This window comes from Silurus meridionalis, chromosome 16 (genome assembly GCF_014805685.1).
Source record: "Silurus meridionalis isolate SWU-2019-XX chromosome 16, ASM1480568v1, whole genome shotgun sequence".
Taxonomy (NCBI): Eukaryota; Metazoa; Chordata; class Actinopteri; order Siluriformes; family Siluridae; genus Silurus; species Silurus meridionalis.
Window position 1 is genome coordinate 16,754,381 of NC_060899.1, and position 17,573 is coordinate 16,771,953.

General features: G+C 41.7%; 2 protein-coding genes across 4 annotated transcripts in view; one reads left to right on the top strand and one right to left on the bottom strand.

Moving 5' to 3' along the window:
• Positions 1 to 804: 804 nt before the first annotated feature.
• Positions 805 to 8,037, bottom strand: sgms2b (sphingomyelin synthase 2b). 2 transcript variants are annotated; one of them, XM_046870045.1, is made up of 7 exons: positions 7,888 to 8,037; positions 4,137 to 4,774; positions 3,323 to 3,440; positions 2,949 to 3,102; positions 2,231 to 2,397; positions 1,301 to 1,527; positions 805 to 1,268 (listed from the first exon to the last, which is right to left on the bottom strand). In XM_046870045.1, the coding sequence occupies exons 2-6, from the start codon at positions 4,667 to 4,669 to the stop codon at positions 1,339 to 1,341; spliced, it is 1,161 nt and encodes a 386-aa protein (XP_046726001.1). In that variant the 5' UTR covers positions 4,670 to 4,774; positions 7,888 to 8,037; the 3' UTR covers positions 805 to 1,268; positions 1,301 to 1,338. The 2 variants fall into 2 exon arrangements, with proteins under 2 accessions (XP_046726001.1, XP_046726000.1); XM_046870044.1 differs by having other exon boundaries at positions 805 to 1,527.
• Positions 8,038 to 14,093: 6,056 nt separating this feature from the next.
• LOC124399232 (dickkopf-related protein 4-like) overlaps positions 14,094 to 17,573 on the top strand; it is a 5,394-nt gene continuing 1,914 nt past the window's right edge. Inside the window, exons 1-2 of one of the 2 annotated variants that reach the window (XM_046870048.1) lie at positions 14,094 to 14,450; positions 17,394 to 17,544. In XM_046870048.1, coding sequence (XP_046726004.1) covers positions 14,337 to 14,450; positions 17,394 to 17,544 — 265 coding nt within the window. In that variant the 5' untranslated portion in view covers positions 14,094 to 14,336. The remainder of the gene's footprint in view (positions 14,451 to 17,393; positions 17,545 to 17,573) is intronic. The other variant, XM_046870047.1, reaches the window with a different exon arrangement.

The following is a 17,573-nucleotide window of genomic DNA, read 5'->3' on the forward strand; positions in this document are numbered from 1 at the left end:
GTTCAATCATCCTAACAATCAGAACAGAATATGTTCACACAGTATTTTCATCAGGTTCAGATATTGTGATGAATGTGACATGATTGTGAATTTGTTCACGAGGAGTGTGTGTGTGTGTGTGTGTGTGTGTGTGTGTGTGTGTGTGTGTGTTTCGTTCACTGTTCACTTACAAATTAACAGTAATACATGATGTACATTTGTGAGGCGTTCTTCATATCATGGGGACACGTGTTAAACCTGAGTAAGCTCACACACACACACACACACACACACACACACACACACACACAGGTGAGAGATGGCTCAGAATACTTGAGAGTTTCCTTGTTGATTGACGGTGTTTGTTATCAGTGACACACTGACTAGACAACATTTTTCCCCCGCGGTTTTACACAGTAATCAGATTACAGTGAAGTATTGATGCTTTTTATTTTAACATGTAGTCTTGTGTAGTGTTGTGTAGTATAGTGTAGTGTTGTGTAGTCTTGTGTAGTGTTGTGTAGTATAGTGTAGTGTTGTGTAGTATAGTGTAGTGTTGTGTAGTATAGTGTAGTGTTGTATACCATGTATTGAAGCACACTGTGTAATATTTTGTAACATGCAGTACAGTGTAGTGTTGTGAGGTATCATATTGCTGTCTAGTGTTGTCTGGTGTGTGTGTGTGTGTGTGTGTGTTGGATTTGCTGCATAGTGTATGGTGAATGTGTTGTGTGCTTTTGTGTTAATTATTGTGTGTTTGTGATTTGCAGAAAATATTTACATTATGACAAAATCTAAATCTATTTACAGAATATACACAAAATAGTTTTTATAGAAAAAATAGTTTATTATTGTACATTATCATATAGCAGGTCAAATACACAACAAACATACAAAATATATTCACACAAATAAAATAAAATACATTTTCATAAAAATTTACAGTAGTCAGTAAAGGAGAACTGTATACTCACTAACACCACGCAGCCGAGACACACACACACACACACACACACTCATTACACAAACATCCTTCATTATTATTAGCAATATATTATATTATTATTTAAATAATAAATTATGTCCTTTTTCTTCTTCTATTCAGAACAAACACACAAACACACAACACACTCAGTCTGTAAAATACTGCTGTGTATGAGAGCCTGTAATGTAATGTCCCGAGTGTGTGTGTGTGTGTGTGTGTGTGTGTGTGTGTGTGTGTGTGTGTGTGTGTGAGAGAGAGAGAGAGCGTGGGAGTGTGTGTGTGTGTGTGTGTGTGTGTGTGTGTGAGAGAGAGAGAGAGAGAGAGAGAGAGAGAGAGTGTGTGTGTGTGTGTGTGTGTGTGTGTGTGTGTAAGTGTCACTCTTCTCGGTTTAAAGTCAGCACTTTGGAGTACGAGTCACAGGGTGTTTTGAGGCAGGAAGTGGGCAAAGCGATCGGCCAGCAGAACGTACAGGGCACCACCGAATCAACGTTCCTCTCCAGGAAGTTAAAGAAGAACCTCCACCAGACCCGCGAGAGATAATTGTGAGGAGAATCTTTTAGAGACTGGAGGTGAGAGAGAGAGAGAGAGAGAGAGAGAGAGAGAGAGAGAGAGAGAGAGAGAGAGAGAGAGAGAGAGAGATTTGATTAACATTATTACTATTATTATTAATAATAATAATAATAACAACAACACACACATCAACAACAGAATCTGATACTCAATCTGATCTTTCTCTCTGTTCCAGAGGAGCAAATGTCCGGTTGGGTTTTCAGTTCTTTTTATTTGCATAGGAAACAATTTGTCTGGCGGAGTTTAAATTGTAAGCACTGCATAAATATCATTAAACGGATAAAAACGACACACACTGTGTGATTCATGCAAACTGGATCCTAAAATTCCCTACAATGAATCAGAACCACGCTTCATTTCCATCCTGGACATCAGTAGGAGATTTAAGATCAATGTTTTTAGAGACTTCACTTCTTAGACATGAAATTTTGTCGTCACTTTTACAGAAAAACTGATCGTATGTTGGTGTTTGGTTCTGAACTGTGACGTCTATTAAAAGTCTTCGGCTAAACGAACGAGACCAGTTTCGAGTTTTCAGACCATGAAATTAAGAAATTTCCCCACTGTGGGACGAATAAAGATTTATCTTATCTTATGGGGTCACTGAAATGGAGTTTTGACTTCTTCCTGTCAAACCCACACTTCTGGTACCTCCTGGTTATAATTGTGATGGAGATCTGCACTGACATGACTCACCTGGTTGTTGGCCATGGTGTGGTACCAGTTAAAGAGGCGTGATGTAACGAAATACGCCACCACCACGTCCACGCTGTAGTGCTCATGAGCTACCAGGATGAAGACCGCACCTACTACACTCAGCACCCAGCAGATCACATGATACCACCACATCCAGCGGGGAGAGTCTGCAAACAACAAACACCAGATTTATACCCATTCATCAACAACACCAATCACCAAGAAACAACCACAAACATCTAGAAATATCTACGTTTTTAAATAAATGTACTGATCTGCATCAGCCCACGTAGCACCTTTAAGGCATTTCCTCGAAATAGAACATCATTTAAATATAGCATTACAGAGACAACCACCATTTGCTCCAACATCTCCAATCTCCAACATGAGCTCAGTACCAGAGTTTCAGTTTACATCCTCGTTTTCTCTAAATATGCCATTGTCATCATATCATGTTACCATGGCAACCATCAACCATCTATAAAGATATCGGGCCTAGCATACAGGTTCTGATGCGAGGAATTTCTGGTCTCTCAGAACAGATGTAATTGAATTAACTGATGGAAACTACAGCTGCGATTCCAGATGATTCTCCAGTGTTCCACTGAGGAGATAGCTAGGTCAGATAGAGTTATCCAAGATGAGCTTTAAGACAACGGAAGAAAAGAAATATAGTATTTTTAAAAATAATGATGATGAAGATGAAGGACACACTCACATTCACTGATGAAGTGGTAGGTGAGCGTGAGCATGACTGTGTGACCACTGTACAGGAAATCACCACACATCATGTGTGAGCCTGTGATGGACAAACCTCCTCCTGAGACGAGCTGGAAGACACGAGACAGTTTCCCCACGGAGTCATCATACAACTGGGGGGGGGGAGAGAGAGAGAGAGAGAGAGAGAGAGAGAGAGATTAACTCAACACAATAACCCATTACAGAGGAGATGAAAGAAAAACACACACACACGCGCACACACACACACACACACGCACAAACACACACACACGCACAAACACACACACACACACGCACAAACACACACACACACGCACGCACACACACACACACGCACGCACACACACTCACCTTGGGAGCACAGTTCATGTGTGTGCTGGGGACGGGCAGTGTGGTGATGTACATGGTGATGATGCGATAAAGATAGAGGATCCCCATCATGAAGAAGAACCTACGACCGATGATCGACCTGAACACACACACACACACACACACACACACACACACACACACATTTACAATCTTTCATCAGTAGGTAAACCATAAGCACATGGGCAGAAACACAAACACACTTCCACTCTGAATGAAGCTCAGTGGAACTGGTGAGTGTTATAACCTGTTCCATGGTGGTAGAGAACCTTTGATTGGTCAGTGTGTGTGTGTGTGTGTGTGTGTGTGTGTGTGTTACAGTGGTGGCTCATCCTTCAAAGCAGGTTGTATAAATAGCCCACACCCTGAAGTCGTCATTAAGAACACATTTTAAAATCCACTGCAACAATAACGACGACTTCTAATTGACAATAATTAAATGTCACAATTTAACAGATGAATGCAGATGTTCCACAGGTTTCACATTTCAATGTCATATACTCATTTAGCACCATAAAGTTCATCTCTGCACCTAGTGGTCAAAAAGGATCTCTGCAATAAGCACTGGAAAAAGAACCATTGAGGCAAAACTCACACTGCCCCATGTTCTGGGAGGAGCAGCAGACAGGATGGTTAATCACAGGGTTGCCAGATTGGATTATTTTGACAATATAAAAACAGAGAGAAAACGAAAGAGTGAGAGAGAGAGAGAGAGAGAGAGAGAGAGAGAGAGAACATGAGTGAGTGAGGTATGTGTGAAAGACAGTGATAAAGAGAAAGTGTGTACAATACTGACTTGTGTTTGAGACAGAGCCACTGCGTGGTCCAGACGAGCGTTAGTGCGATGCCGATGACCTCGCTGACGGTAAACGCCCACTCCACACGTTGCACATAGTCGAAGAACTTATCGGGCAGCGGCGGGTTGTTCTCCTTCTCCGGGACGCGCTCGTGTACCACAGTGATCATAACAGTGGTGCAGAACAACATAGTCCCCGCCCACAGGAAGGACACACCCGTTTTCCACCATTCGGCTGGGAGATGCTCAAGGTGCTGGCGCTTGGGGCGTGGCTCGACCATGCTGATCCGGATGTAGTCCTGATTCTTACGCAACAAGTGCGCAAAACCTCGAGACAGGCGAGATTGGGATACGCCATGGTGTGAGGCGTGGTCTGGGGAGTGGTTTGTGGCTCTGCCCTCTCTGGTACCGGCTGCGATTAGTTCTGTGGGCGGAGTCTGTGGCTGTGGGGAAGTGTCTGGAAATAATACTTCAATGCGGTCCACATTTTCACCTTCATGCTGTGCTGATTCAGCACACTCCGAAACTGTCATTGTTAATGTACACACTGTGTTCTGAGAAAGGAGAATAATGTTTGGAGAAACTGGAACAAAGCACAAGTGGATGAATTTCTGCTGCTTCTTGGATAAACTGTGACCCTGAGGAGAGAACAGACAGAGTGTGGGCTTGTGCTGGAGGATCGTTTATTCTACTTCAAATTGTGTTAAAGTTTTCAGTTATTTAATTCTTCACTTAAAGGCACTTTAGTATAACAACACACACACACACACACACACACACACGCACGCACGCACGCACGCACACACACACGCATGCACACACGCACGCACGCACACGCACGCGCACGCACTTCATGCTGAAACACGTCTCTAGTCTCTAGGTCACGTGTAACACTGTAACACTTCCTGTGTTTTTCCTTGTTTCAAGTTGTTTTATGCAAAAGACGATCACGTACTTTTGCATACATTCCAAATTTGTGAAAAAATGCGTCCTTCCTTTCTTGAACTTATGTGTTTACAGCGAGCAAAGGTGCAGTTTTCCTCTGCCTGTAGTTATAATTATAATCACAAATAAAATAATACATTAAATAAACTTTGCTTCTGGAACAAAGTCGCTCAGCCCCACATCTTTTCCTTAAAGGGCAACTTATAAGAAAGTGTGTGATCTGAGCAGAGGTGGAATGTGGGGTGTAAAGGCTCTTGTCTAATTTGCCTTTCAACAGAATGCAGATTGAACAATAGCACAGTACAGTGGGCGGAGCTAAGAGATCTGGAGGAACGTAGTTTGGCCAAATGGCTACGTTTCCTCATGACCTCATTAAAAGAAGCTGTTGAAGGAACATCTGTGTATCGCTGCTACAGCGCAAGTGACAACAGGAACCAACGCGTTCCTCATGCTGTGTGTAATAAGTGAATAAAGGAATGTGATGTTCTTTCAGTTAAAAAGTGTTAATGTTGGGAATTCGCTGGAATAAAACCTACAAATCACTAAACATTTATTCCTGCATATATCACAGGGCAATAATCAGCCATTTAAACCTCATCTCCTGCTCTGAAAATCGAACGTTTACATGCTAATTATTTCTCTTTATATCTTCTGAAAGATAAAATCAGTGCGGTACAAAGTCAATAAATGAATACATTAATAAAGAGTTTTGTGTTCTTCAGGAGAAAATACAATATTAAAGGCAGGAAAGGGTTCAATCCTCTGAGGTTTCAGCAGGTTTATTCACAGGTGAACGCTGGTCTGATGGTGTATTAAACCTCTACACGTTTAACTGCATTCATGCCGTGCTGTTCCTGATGGGCGGAGCCACGCTTGGTGTTCTAATCACTCTATACACTCTGTGTAGCTCGAGTTAAATGATATCAAGAGAACGGTAATTTAATCGTACACTACATGCACCTGTGTAGGAAAACCCACACACTATAATAATAAACAGCTGGGCGTGGGGGAACATCCTGAGCAAGAACAAAGCATTTTAATAGCTATTCTTCTTCATCAAACTAATGTCCAAGTGTTTCTTCTTTATACAACAACAAATGATAAAATATATATTTATTTATTTATTGTTCTGTTGATGCGTACATTTAATATTCTAAGAAATAAGTGAGTTCCTGGTGTCAATTCTGGCAGCTGTAATCACTCGTTCCTTCCTCTAACCACAAACATGTGTAAACTCCTGTGTCCTAAACATGTCCGAAAACCTGCAGCTGTCCTAAGACTGGAGACTCCTTCCTCACATAATACACAAACACGTTTCTCCTGACAGAAATCACACGCACGTTTTTTACAGTGTGCTGTACACGTCCCCTTGAACGAGCGGTTACTATGGAAACGACGACATATCAGAAGAGGCATTAATATAAATGTGTGTGTGTGTGTGTGTGTGTGTGTGTGTGTACAGAAACTTTGTGTGTGTTCACAGGATTCAAAATACACAACATCTTCAATCAGATCACAGAGGAGGTTTGGTTAAAGATCAACTTACATAAAACACACTAATTACTAGAGCAAGTTATAAAGAAATCAGTGTGTGTGTGTGTGTGTGTGTGTGTAAAGCAAACAAAGGTGTGTCCTAGCTGAGAAAAATCTTAACAAAAGAGCAGAAGGTTGATGTGTGTGTTTGTCTGAAGCTGGATATGAACTGACACACCCTGGAACTCAGCAGGGTCACATTCTTTCACTGCTTCACTGTTTTCAACTTTAAATACTCAACAAACCTTCATTTTATTACTTTATTTAACTGTGAATCTGTTTATTGTCTGGTGAACAGAACAATTTCTCTTATGATCAAAACTTTTCAGAGTTGTGAAGGAAAACGGTGAATAGTCTCAAGTGTGAACTTTCTCAAAAACCTAAAGGAGTTCCTGACACACTCCAGCAGCTGCGTTCTCAGCGTTCGCCCTGTGTGAGGATACGGTAAACATAAACCGGTGAGATGTTGAATTGTGCCACTGACCCCCATCCTGAACGAGTCACAAGAACGAGAGCGAGTGATTTGTTTATGTTCTACTGCTGGAGAATCTGCTGATTAAAAACATAACATTTATCATTTAAACAAAAGAACGAAAAAGATTAATGAGACTCAAAGAACCACTAAAGAGTCACTATAACGATTCGTCTTCTCCTCACTGCTGTGCAGCACCTCGACTCCTCCTGTAAGTGAAACATCTGCACTACTGCTGTGTAATAAACTCACTATCATTATACACTGTCCTGTTCTGGACACGCTGTGGATCAGGAACCATAACCGCACCTGTCTCAGTGTCTCATTTATCAGTGTCTCATCCTACAGACATGATAGAACACGAACACACACACACACACACACACACACACACACACACACACACATACACCAGAATGGAAATGGCTGACACACACACACACACACACACACACACACACACACACTCACACACTTTTACACACACACACACACACACACAGAAAGGTAAATACACTGCGAATGAACAATAATCAACTACCACCTGAACACACAAACTGCTGAAGTCAGGTCAACAGCCTGAAGGTGTGTGTGTGTGTGTGAGAGAGAGAGAGAGAGAGAGAGAGAGAGAGAGAGAGATGGAATAAAACAAAATGTATATTCTATAAAAGTGAAAAACCCGCGCACGGTGGTTGGTGTGTGTGTGTGTGTGTGTGTGTATACGGAGAGCCCTGATGATAAACATGTCTATCCTCATCATGATGAAGATATTTCAGGCTGTAAATAAATGAAATCTCTCACCTGGACCTGGATGCGGATCTTCACCTGGACCTGATAATGACGCTCACATCAGTGTGTGTGTGTGTGTGTTTCTGCTCTAAGGCTCAGCAGTGTTCTCACATCCGCTTCACACGAACACAGACCGAAACTGAAGCCGAATCTGTCACCTGTCGCGAACGACCACCTGTATCCCCAAACCACGCCCTTTTCCGGAGAAACACCACGCCTACTCGCGTCACGTGGTTCAGGGGCGGCTCAAAGAAAAAAAAAAAGAAAAAAAAAATGATAATAATCACATATATATATATATATATTTATCCTAAGAGAATAACAGACACACACCACAATGTGAGTTCATATCGCAGAATATTCATCATTAGTTATTTGATTCAGTTTTTAAACTTTTGTAAATCTCATTTTTTATTCGTTTTTTTCTAAATAATCTCATGTTTGTGTATTAAATTAAATTATAATAACATTGTTCTTCTTATTCTCACATTATTACACACTTATTATTTATTATTTATTGTTCCAGTCTTGTTTTTCTTCTATGCGCGTGTGTAAGAATTCAATACTCCAGGTTCATGACGTCACTGAAGCGGAAGTGAACCTTCTCTGCCGCGTTAATTATGGAGTGAAGCCACGCCCACTCGTAGCAACCCCGCCCTCTTTCCCTATTCGAGAATAAATACGTCAGAGTTTGTGCAGTGTATACAGATGAATCAGATCCTGTTCTTAAACACACACACACACACACACACACACACACACTCTCTCATGGTATGTTTAAGCATTTGGGGTTCTTGGAAAGATGTTCTTCCTGTCATACCTAAACCTACTCTCTCTCTCTCTCTCTCTCTCTCTCTGGTGGCAGTAGATCATCTGTGCAGTGTGTCTGGATCTTCTGAAGGATCTGGTTAGTACCCAGTTTGTGGGATCAGGAGGATGAGCCACTTGTCTGGACACTTTCACTCTGAGGCCTGTATTACACCAAAACCCAATTCTGACTTAACCAACAAAGAACACTGAAGTCCAGGAAGCTTTTTCTGATCATTGTTATGCTGGACCTGGAGATGTGACATGGGATTTCTGCATCAGGAGAGAACACAGATCTGTAAGAAGTCCATTGTGATGTGTCTGGTCTTTTCAACCTCATAAACATCCTGGTTTTAAAAACATGAACTAGTCTCGTGCATCAGATATTTTATATGTTTAGAGCATCAGCACACCATGAGAAAATTCCTCATGAACTGCAAATCATGATGAAGGGGATTGTGACCCTGACGCTCCTCAGCGCTCTCTGGTGATCATTTTGTGGAACTGCAGCAGCTGCAGATGTAAAACATTAGAAGCTTCTCAAAAAGTAAAACCATTTAAACTACAGTTATAATCGGCATGTGAAAGGCACATCAGTTTCTGTGTGATCTGTGTGATCTGTGTAGCACTTTTAACAGTGGACTTTGTCTCAAAACAGCTTTACAGAAATAAATAAATAACAGATAAAATAAAAAAAAATCATAACTGGGACCCTATAAGTTTATTCCTAATGAGTGAGTCTGTGGTGACGGTGGTGAAGGAAAAACTTTTCCCAGGAAAAAAATGTTATCAAGAAGAACCCTTGAGAGACTCAGAAGGAAACCCATCCTCATCATCAACACTGAACGTCCATTCATTACAGTTCCATCATTGTTGAGGTTTCACCCGTTCCCTGATGGAGACTTGAGTGTGAAACTGTTCGTGGTGATTGTAGATCTAAACCACTGTAACAGACTGTTTCTATTAATTACAGTCCAAATCCATCTTCATGGTTCTCGAGTTTAACCTCCACAGGAACCTCATGGATCTTTTTTTCATGTGGAACCATCATGTGGTCTCCAATCAAAAAGATAATATAAATTATATAAAGCATCAGGACACCAAACGTTTCAACATGAACAGTTAATGAGGTGATACTGGAGAAACTTCTAACTTTCATACAGATGAAATCAGAAAATATTAGTTTTGTGATTTGGTTTAAATTTAGTAGATATTTTGAGTTTTCTGTATATATATTTATTATGTCTGTGAGGCAAATATTCACTTAGATTGTGGTTATTTTATTCATGTGTCTGTGAAGAGAGCTGACAGTTGTGGCAGAGAGCGCCCCCTGTCTGTTTTTCTTTATTTTACAAAAGTACAGCATTTAGTTGTTATTAGTGTGTGTGTGAATAAAAGCAGACCCTTTGCAGAATTGAATGATGTATTGCTCTTATCTGTACAATAAGAAGTCGTTTAACTTCGTTTCAGTGTTATGAGGATAAAATGCCATAAAAAGCACCGGCACATTCGTCACAACCCCCCGAGGCTGAAAATAGTGTTTTTGTGCATCATGATTTTGGTGATGATTTGCGATTAGTCATAAAAATAATAATTAAAAAAGGGATTATTGAATAAAGCTTATTTTTTGGTGGAGTTTATTATATATATATGAGCAAAGGAAGGACATTGTGAATAAACATGTTGTGCTACAGGGTTTAATTTCACCGCTTTTCTATTTATTTATATTTTTGATATTTATAAACTATTCTACTTCTGTGGTGTGTGAGATAAAAAGTGATACACCAGTGGTAGATGGAAAAAGACGCACAATGTCAGGAAATCAGTTGATGGGCTGAAAACGGCGCAGTGAAGAAAAAATACTGACATTTCACCGAAACAAAACTAAAGTAACGAGTCTGTTTGGAAAATGTAAGAAGAAGAAAGTACAGATATTTGTGTAAAAATGTGGAGTGAAAGTAAAAAGTTCCAGAAAATTCTAGTTAAGTACAGTAACGTAGTGTTTGTACATTATTACTTCCCTCCTCTGCTGGTTATGACCTCATGTTCTCTGCACCGGTTGTGTTTACGCTGGTTGTCGTTCGGTTGCTGTGAACTTTTCACTCAGCTCTTATTAAGTCATTTCTGCATTTTTTCTCACTGATATCACGCAGTGTGTCACCGATACGAAGCCGCCGTGTGCCATCGGGCCTCACTGAACAATAGCATGCTAACAATAACGGATCAGAATCAGAAAGTAAGCGCCGTAACACCATGAAATAGTGTCTGTGTGCGGTAATGTTACACTGACTGAACTCTCGTACATACAGTACATACATGTTTATTCTATCAAATTCCCAGAAGGTGAAGTTGAGAAACCTGAGAGATTTGATTTCTATCTGATTTACACTTCACTCTTCTCCGTTCCCTTCACACACCTCATTCTAACTGTACAACAAACAAACACTGAGATTAAAAACCAACATCGTCTAGTAAACAACTTCCTGTCTCAGAAACATTCTAATTCTAATGTGTTATTGTTGTTATTTATTAACATGCAGTCAAATGCGACTGTCCCACATGTAAACATGAAAAAAGAAATACAATATAAAAAGTATAAAGTATTAAAAATATATGTATATACATCAATGAGTATAGCAGATATTTACAGAGTACACATTAAAGTACAATAAGTGATTGTGTGTGTGTGTGTGTGTGTGTGTGTGTGTGTGTGTGTGTGTGTGTGTGTGTGTGTGTGTGTAATGTGGCTGTGTTTAGGGGGTAAATGTGACAGTGTTGGGGTATGATTGTGGTTGTGTTTAGGGGTAAACGTGGCTGTGTTTGATGGTAAATGTGGCTGTGTTTAGGGGTAAATGTGGCTGTGTTTAGGGGTAAATGTGACTGTGTTTAGGGGTAAATGTGGCTGTGTTTAGGGGTAAACGTGGCTGTGTTTGATGGTAAACGTGGCTGTGTTTAGGGGTAAATGTGGCTGTGTTTAGGGTAAATGTGACTGTGTTTAGGGTAAATGTGGCTGTGTTTAGGGTAAACGTGGCTGTGTTTGATGGTAAACGTGGCTGTGTTTAGGGGTAAATGTGGCTGTGTTTAGGGTAAATGTGACTGTGTTTAGGGGTAAATGTGACTGTGTTTAGGGGTAAATGTGGCTGTGTTTAGGGTAAATGTGGCTGTGTTTGATGGTAAACGTGGCTGTGTTTAGGGTAAATGTGACTGTGTTTAGGGGTAAATGTGACTGTGTTTAGGGGTAAATGTGACTGTGTTTAGGGGTAAATGTGGCTGTGTTTAGGGGTAAATGTGACTGTGTTTAGGGGTAAATGTGACTGTGTTTAGGGTAAATGTGACTGTGTTTAGGGTAAATGTGGCTGTGTTTAGGGTAAATGTGGCTGTGTTTAGGGTAAACATGGCTGTGTTTAGGGTAAATGTGACTGTGTTTAGGGTAAATGTGGCTGTGTTTAGGGGTAAATGGCTGTGTTTAGGGGTAAATGTGGCTATGTTTAGGGTAAACGTGGCTGTGTTTAGGGTAAACGTGGCTGTGTTTAGGGTAAACGTGGCTGTGTTTAGGGTAAACGTGGCTGTGTTTAGGGTAAACGTGGCTGTGTTTAGGGGCAAATGTGGCTGTGTTTAGGGTAAACGTGGCTGTGTTTAGGGTAAACGTGGCTGTGTTTAGGGAGTAAACGTGGCTGTGTTTAGGGGTAAATGTGGCTGTGTTTAGGGGTAAACGTGGCTGTGTTTAGGGGTAAACGTGGCTGTGTTTAGGGGTAAATGTGGCTGTGTTTAGGGGTAAACGTGGCTGTGTTTAGGGGTAAACGTGGCTGTGTTTAGGGGTAAATGTGGCTGTGTTTAGGGTAAACGTGGCTGTGTTTAGGGTAAACGTGGCTGTGTTTAGGGGTAAACGTGGCTGTGTTTAGGGGTAAACGTGGCTGGGTTTAGGGGTAAATGTGGCTGTGTTTAGGGGTAAATGTGGCTGTGTTTAGGGGTAAATGTGGCTGTGTTTAGGGGTAAATGTGGCTATGTTTAGGGGTAAACATGGCTATGTTTAGGGGTAAATGTGGCTGTGTTTAGGGGTAAATGTGGCTATGTTTAGGGTAAACGTGGCTGTGTTTAGGGTAAATGTGGCTGTGTTTAGGGGTAAATGTGGCTGTGTTTAGTAAACGTGGCTGTGTTTAGGGTAAACATGGCTGTGTTTAGGGTAAATGTGGCTGTGTTTAGGGGTAAATGTGGCTATGTTTAGGGGTAAACGTGGCTGTGTTTAGGGGTAAATGTGGCTGTGTTTAGGGGTAAATGTGGCTGTGTTTAGGGGTAAATGTGGCTGTGTTTAGGGGTAAACGTGGCTGTGTTTAGGGGTAAACGTGACGGTGTGAGTAGCTTAGTGTTTTACAGACTCGGCATGCTGGTCCACACCGCCTGAGATGTGCTCCTGCTGTTCCATATCACATTTCTTAAGAAGCAGGAGTTCATGATCTTTATGTGTGTGTGTGTGTGTGTGTGTGTGTGTGTGTGTGTGTGTGTTATTGGCACAAGGTATATGTGTTATGTCAGTGAGGAAATCAAAGCTTTTAAACCTTGAGGCCAGGATTTACAGAGCACTGAACCTACTGCAGTGTGGAACAGAGGAGCAGCTGTAGGGAGAAACCTGAATACACAAAGCCAGAGACATTCAGCAATGTAATGACCACCAGCAGGTTACCACGGCAACACACGTCAGCTTTATTATGGATTTCACCTTTTGCAAGTATCAACTGGTCACTTGTGATTAGTGTCTCACCTGTGATTATTGTCTCACCCATGATTATTGTCTCGCCTGTGATTAGTGTCTCGCCTGTGATTAGTGTCTCACCTGTGATTATTGTCTCACCCGTGATTATTGTCTCGCCTGTGATTAGTGTCTCGCCTGTGATTAGTGTCTCACCTGTGATTACTGTCTCGCCTGTGATTACTGCCTCACTTGTGATTATTGTCTCACCTGTGCTCAGTGGCTCACCTGTTCATCACCTGTTCCAGAGACTCACCTGTTGATCTGAGTGAGTCTGTGTCTGGACAGAGATTTCTGTAGAAAATAAAAAACAATTCATAGCCAGGATGGATTACCCATAATGCTCAGGGGTTCAATCAGTGTGGACAGGGATGAATGGGGTGAAGATCATCACACTGTAGCTGACATGAGTCTGTCCGTCTTTCTCACACACACACACACACACACACACACACACACACACACACCACAAATTCTGTAAAAAAAACTGAACAAAAAACTCCGCTGTGGGTGTTAATGTGCATTGTGTGTGTATATGTGTGTGTGTATATATGTGTGTGTGTGTGTGTGTGTGTGTATATATGTGTGTGTGTGTGTGTGTGTGTGTGTATATATATGTGTGTGTGTGTGTGTGTGTGTGTGTGTGTGTGTGTGTGTGTGTAACAGACTTACTGAAACTAAAGCTGAAGATGAATCGCGGGTTTCACGGGAGGATGAAATCAAACCCCGAGAACGGTATATAAAGCACAGAGCGCGCTCCTCGTGGGCGTCACAGTGTGTGTGTGTGTGTGTGTGTGTGTGTGGTGAGAAACGACCCTCACGTGAACACGTGAGACTCCACGGCGCATCTGCTGCTTTATTTCTGGGTCACATTTTAGTTTGTTTGTTTGTTTGTTTGTTTGCCACCATGCGGGTGTGCGCGTGGGGTTTCTGCACACTGCTCGCGTTGCTCTCCGTCAGCACGAGCCAACCGCAAAGCCACTTCACCGGACTCACGAGGACACATACATACCTGTCCAAGGTAAGACGCTCGCGCAGGTGCAGAGCCAGGGCGCGTGGCAGAATCTCAACACCGACATCAAACCATCGCTCATTATTACACTCCATTTTAGTGCTGTGTAGAATCAACTTATTCTCATTACATCCAATACTGTGAGTTACAGTGCATCAGATTCTCGATTCTTTATCCGGTAATTAGTTTACAAAATATATATACATTTATCTTATTAAGATTAATTAGTGTCGTTTATTGGCCAACAAAATGTCTGATTTATAGCTGTATTTATTTGCATGAAGAATATTGAAGTTTACAGGTGATTGTGTTATGGCCTTTATGTGAGATTATAACGGGACATAAGTAGTTACGCTCATGGGCGTAAATTTCATTTAACAGTAGGGGGGGACAATTAATATAAAATTTCTCATGAGCAATTTTTGAGGGGGGACACAAATAATACAGTTAAATTGTACTTACAGTATAAAGACACAGTACATTATTATTGTAGCATGGAGACTGCGTCAATTACAATTCTAATTCACACTGCTTTACATAAAGAAAGTAAAACTATCATAAAAAATAATCACAACAATAAAAACAAGGAATTAAAAAAAATGTTTAACTTTTTATTTACAAATGAATGAAGACACTTAAGAACAGAATATAAATTGATTATAAAAATACAGTGTGGTGTTCAGACGTAGCACAGAGCTCATTTAGTAACTGCACAGATAAACTATATGCTAATTGTGTGTTCATGTTAAATTACATTATTCCAAGTCGCCCCAAATAAAACACTGCATGGGAAACGGCTTTGGTGTGTTAGTTACAGTGCACTATGCTACAAGCTATTGTACACAAGCTAACGTTCACTAGATAAGTGATATTTTAATCTCTAATAGAGCAGATTCATGGAAAATTACATCCATAATCAGCATTTTTGCCGCAACTAATTTATGAATGAGTCTGAAACAACTACATTAAAGAGAATCGCTTTATTTAGTGAATAAAATCCCCTAGTTAATGGAGATGAAAATTAGTTGAGCCGCAGCCACACACCTGACTCGTGTGTGTAGTGAAGGTGAGATGAACACACACCTGATTTGTGTGTGTAGTGAAGGTGAGATGAACACACACCTGACTCGTGTGTGTAGTGAAGGTGAGATGAACACACACCTGATTTGTGTGTGTGTAGTGAAGGTGAGATGAACACACACCTGACTCGCGTGTGTAGTGAAGGTGAGATGAACACACACCTGATTTGTGTGTGTGTAGTGAAGGTGAGATGAACACACACACCTGACTCGTGTGTGTGTAGAGAAGGTGAGATGAACACACACCTGACTGTGTGTGTAGAGAAGGTGAGATGAACACACACCTGACTCGTGTGTGTAGAGAAGGTGAGATGAACACACACCTGACTCGTGTGTAGTGAAGGTGAGATGAACACACACCTGACTCGTGTGTGTAGAGAAGGTGAGATGAACACACACCTGACTCGTGTGTGTAGTGAAGGTGAGATGAACACACACCTGACTCGTGTGTGTAGTGAAGGTGAGATGAACACACACCTGACTGTGTGTGTAGAGAGGTGAGATGAACACACACCTGACTCGTGTGTGTAGAGAAGGTGAGATGAACACACACCTGACTGTGTGTGTGTAGTGAAGGTGAGATGAACACACACCTGACTGTGTGTGTAGTGAAGGTGAGATGAACACACACCTGACTCTGTGTGTGTAGAGAAGGTGAGATGAACACACACCTGACTCGTGTGTGTAGAGAAGGTGAGATGAACACACCTGACTCGTGTGTAGTGAAGGTGAGATGAACACACACCTGACTCGTGTGTGTAGTGAAGGTGAGATGAACACACACCTGACTCGTGTGTAGTGAAGGTGAGATGAACACACACCTGACCTGTGTGTGTAGAGAAGGTGAGATGAACACACACCTGACTCGTGTGTGTGTAGTGAAGGTGAGATGAACACACACCTGACTCGTGTGTGTAGAGAAGGTGAGATGAACACACACCTGACTCGCGTGTGTAGAGAAGGTGAGATGAACACACACCTGACTCGCGTGTGTAGAGAAGGTGAGATGAACACACACCTGACCTGTGTGTGTAGAGAAGGTGAGATGAACACACCTGACTCGTGTGTAGAGAAGGTGAGATGAACACACACCTGACTCGCGTGTGTAGAGAAGGTGAGATGAACACACACCTGACTCGTGTGTGTGTAGAAGGTGAGATGAACACACACCTGACTCGTGTGTGTAGAGAAGGTGAGATGAACACACACCTGACTCGTGTGTGTAGTGAAGGTGAGATGAACACACACCTGACTCGTGTGTGTGTAGAGAAGGTGAGATGAACACACACCTGACTCGTGTGTGTAGTGAAGGTGAGATGAACACACACCTGACTCGTGTGTGTAGAGAAGGTGAGATAAACTGAGAAAACAGGCAGTGGGTCAAACCACTGTGAGGAAGGGGAGGGGGAACTCAACTGTTTCTAAATGCATTTTTGCGGGGGTTTTCTACTTACACAATTATTTTAGGTAAACATACATATATTTTTTAATATAATAGAGAATACATATAATAATAATATAATAGATAGTGCGATTTTTTAAAATATTTTTATTGGGGGGGACAACCCTTGGACGGGGGGGGACATGTCCCCTCCGTCCCCCCCGGGATTTACGCCCATGGTTACACTTATTAGTGCAGTTGGTGGTCTTGTCATAAGTACAAGCAATGCTGCAGTCATAGATGCAATCAATTCAACTCAACTCCAACTCAACTCAATTCAATTCAACTCAACTTGAGCTTTATTGTTTATCACTCCATGTGCTCCTGGAAAAAGTTCCTGATTCAATGTCCATGCCTATTAAATTACATTACATTGTGTGTGTGTGTGTGTGTGTGTGTGTGTGTGTGTGTGTGTGTGTGTGTGTGTTGTAGGCTTACTTCTGCAGTGCAGATAGTGAATGTGCACCCAGACTTTACTGCCAGGCCCCAGGCCACGCCCACTCTCAGTGCTCACCCTGTAAGAGAAGAGCAAGGCGTTGCCGTAGAGACCGCATGTGTTGTCCCGGAAATGAGTGTCGTAACCGTGAGTATTGTGCACACAAACGACACACA

Excerpts from the sequence above, each read along its gene's own strand:
- sgms2b (XM_046870045.1), bottom strand. The coding sequence starts at position 4,669 with ATGACAGTTTCGGAGTGTGCTGAATCAGCACAGCATGAAGGTGAAAAT. Across the intron at positions 3,103-3,322 it reads ACATGAACTGTGCTCCCAAG|TTGTATGATGACTCCGTGGG; the intron begins GTGAGTGTGTGT and ends CCCCCCCCCCAG. Across the intron at positions 1,528-2,230 it reads ACACCATGGCCAACAACCAG|TCTCTAAAAGATTCTCCTCA; the intron begins GTGAGTCATGTC and ends TCTCACCTCCAG.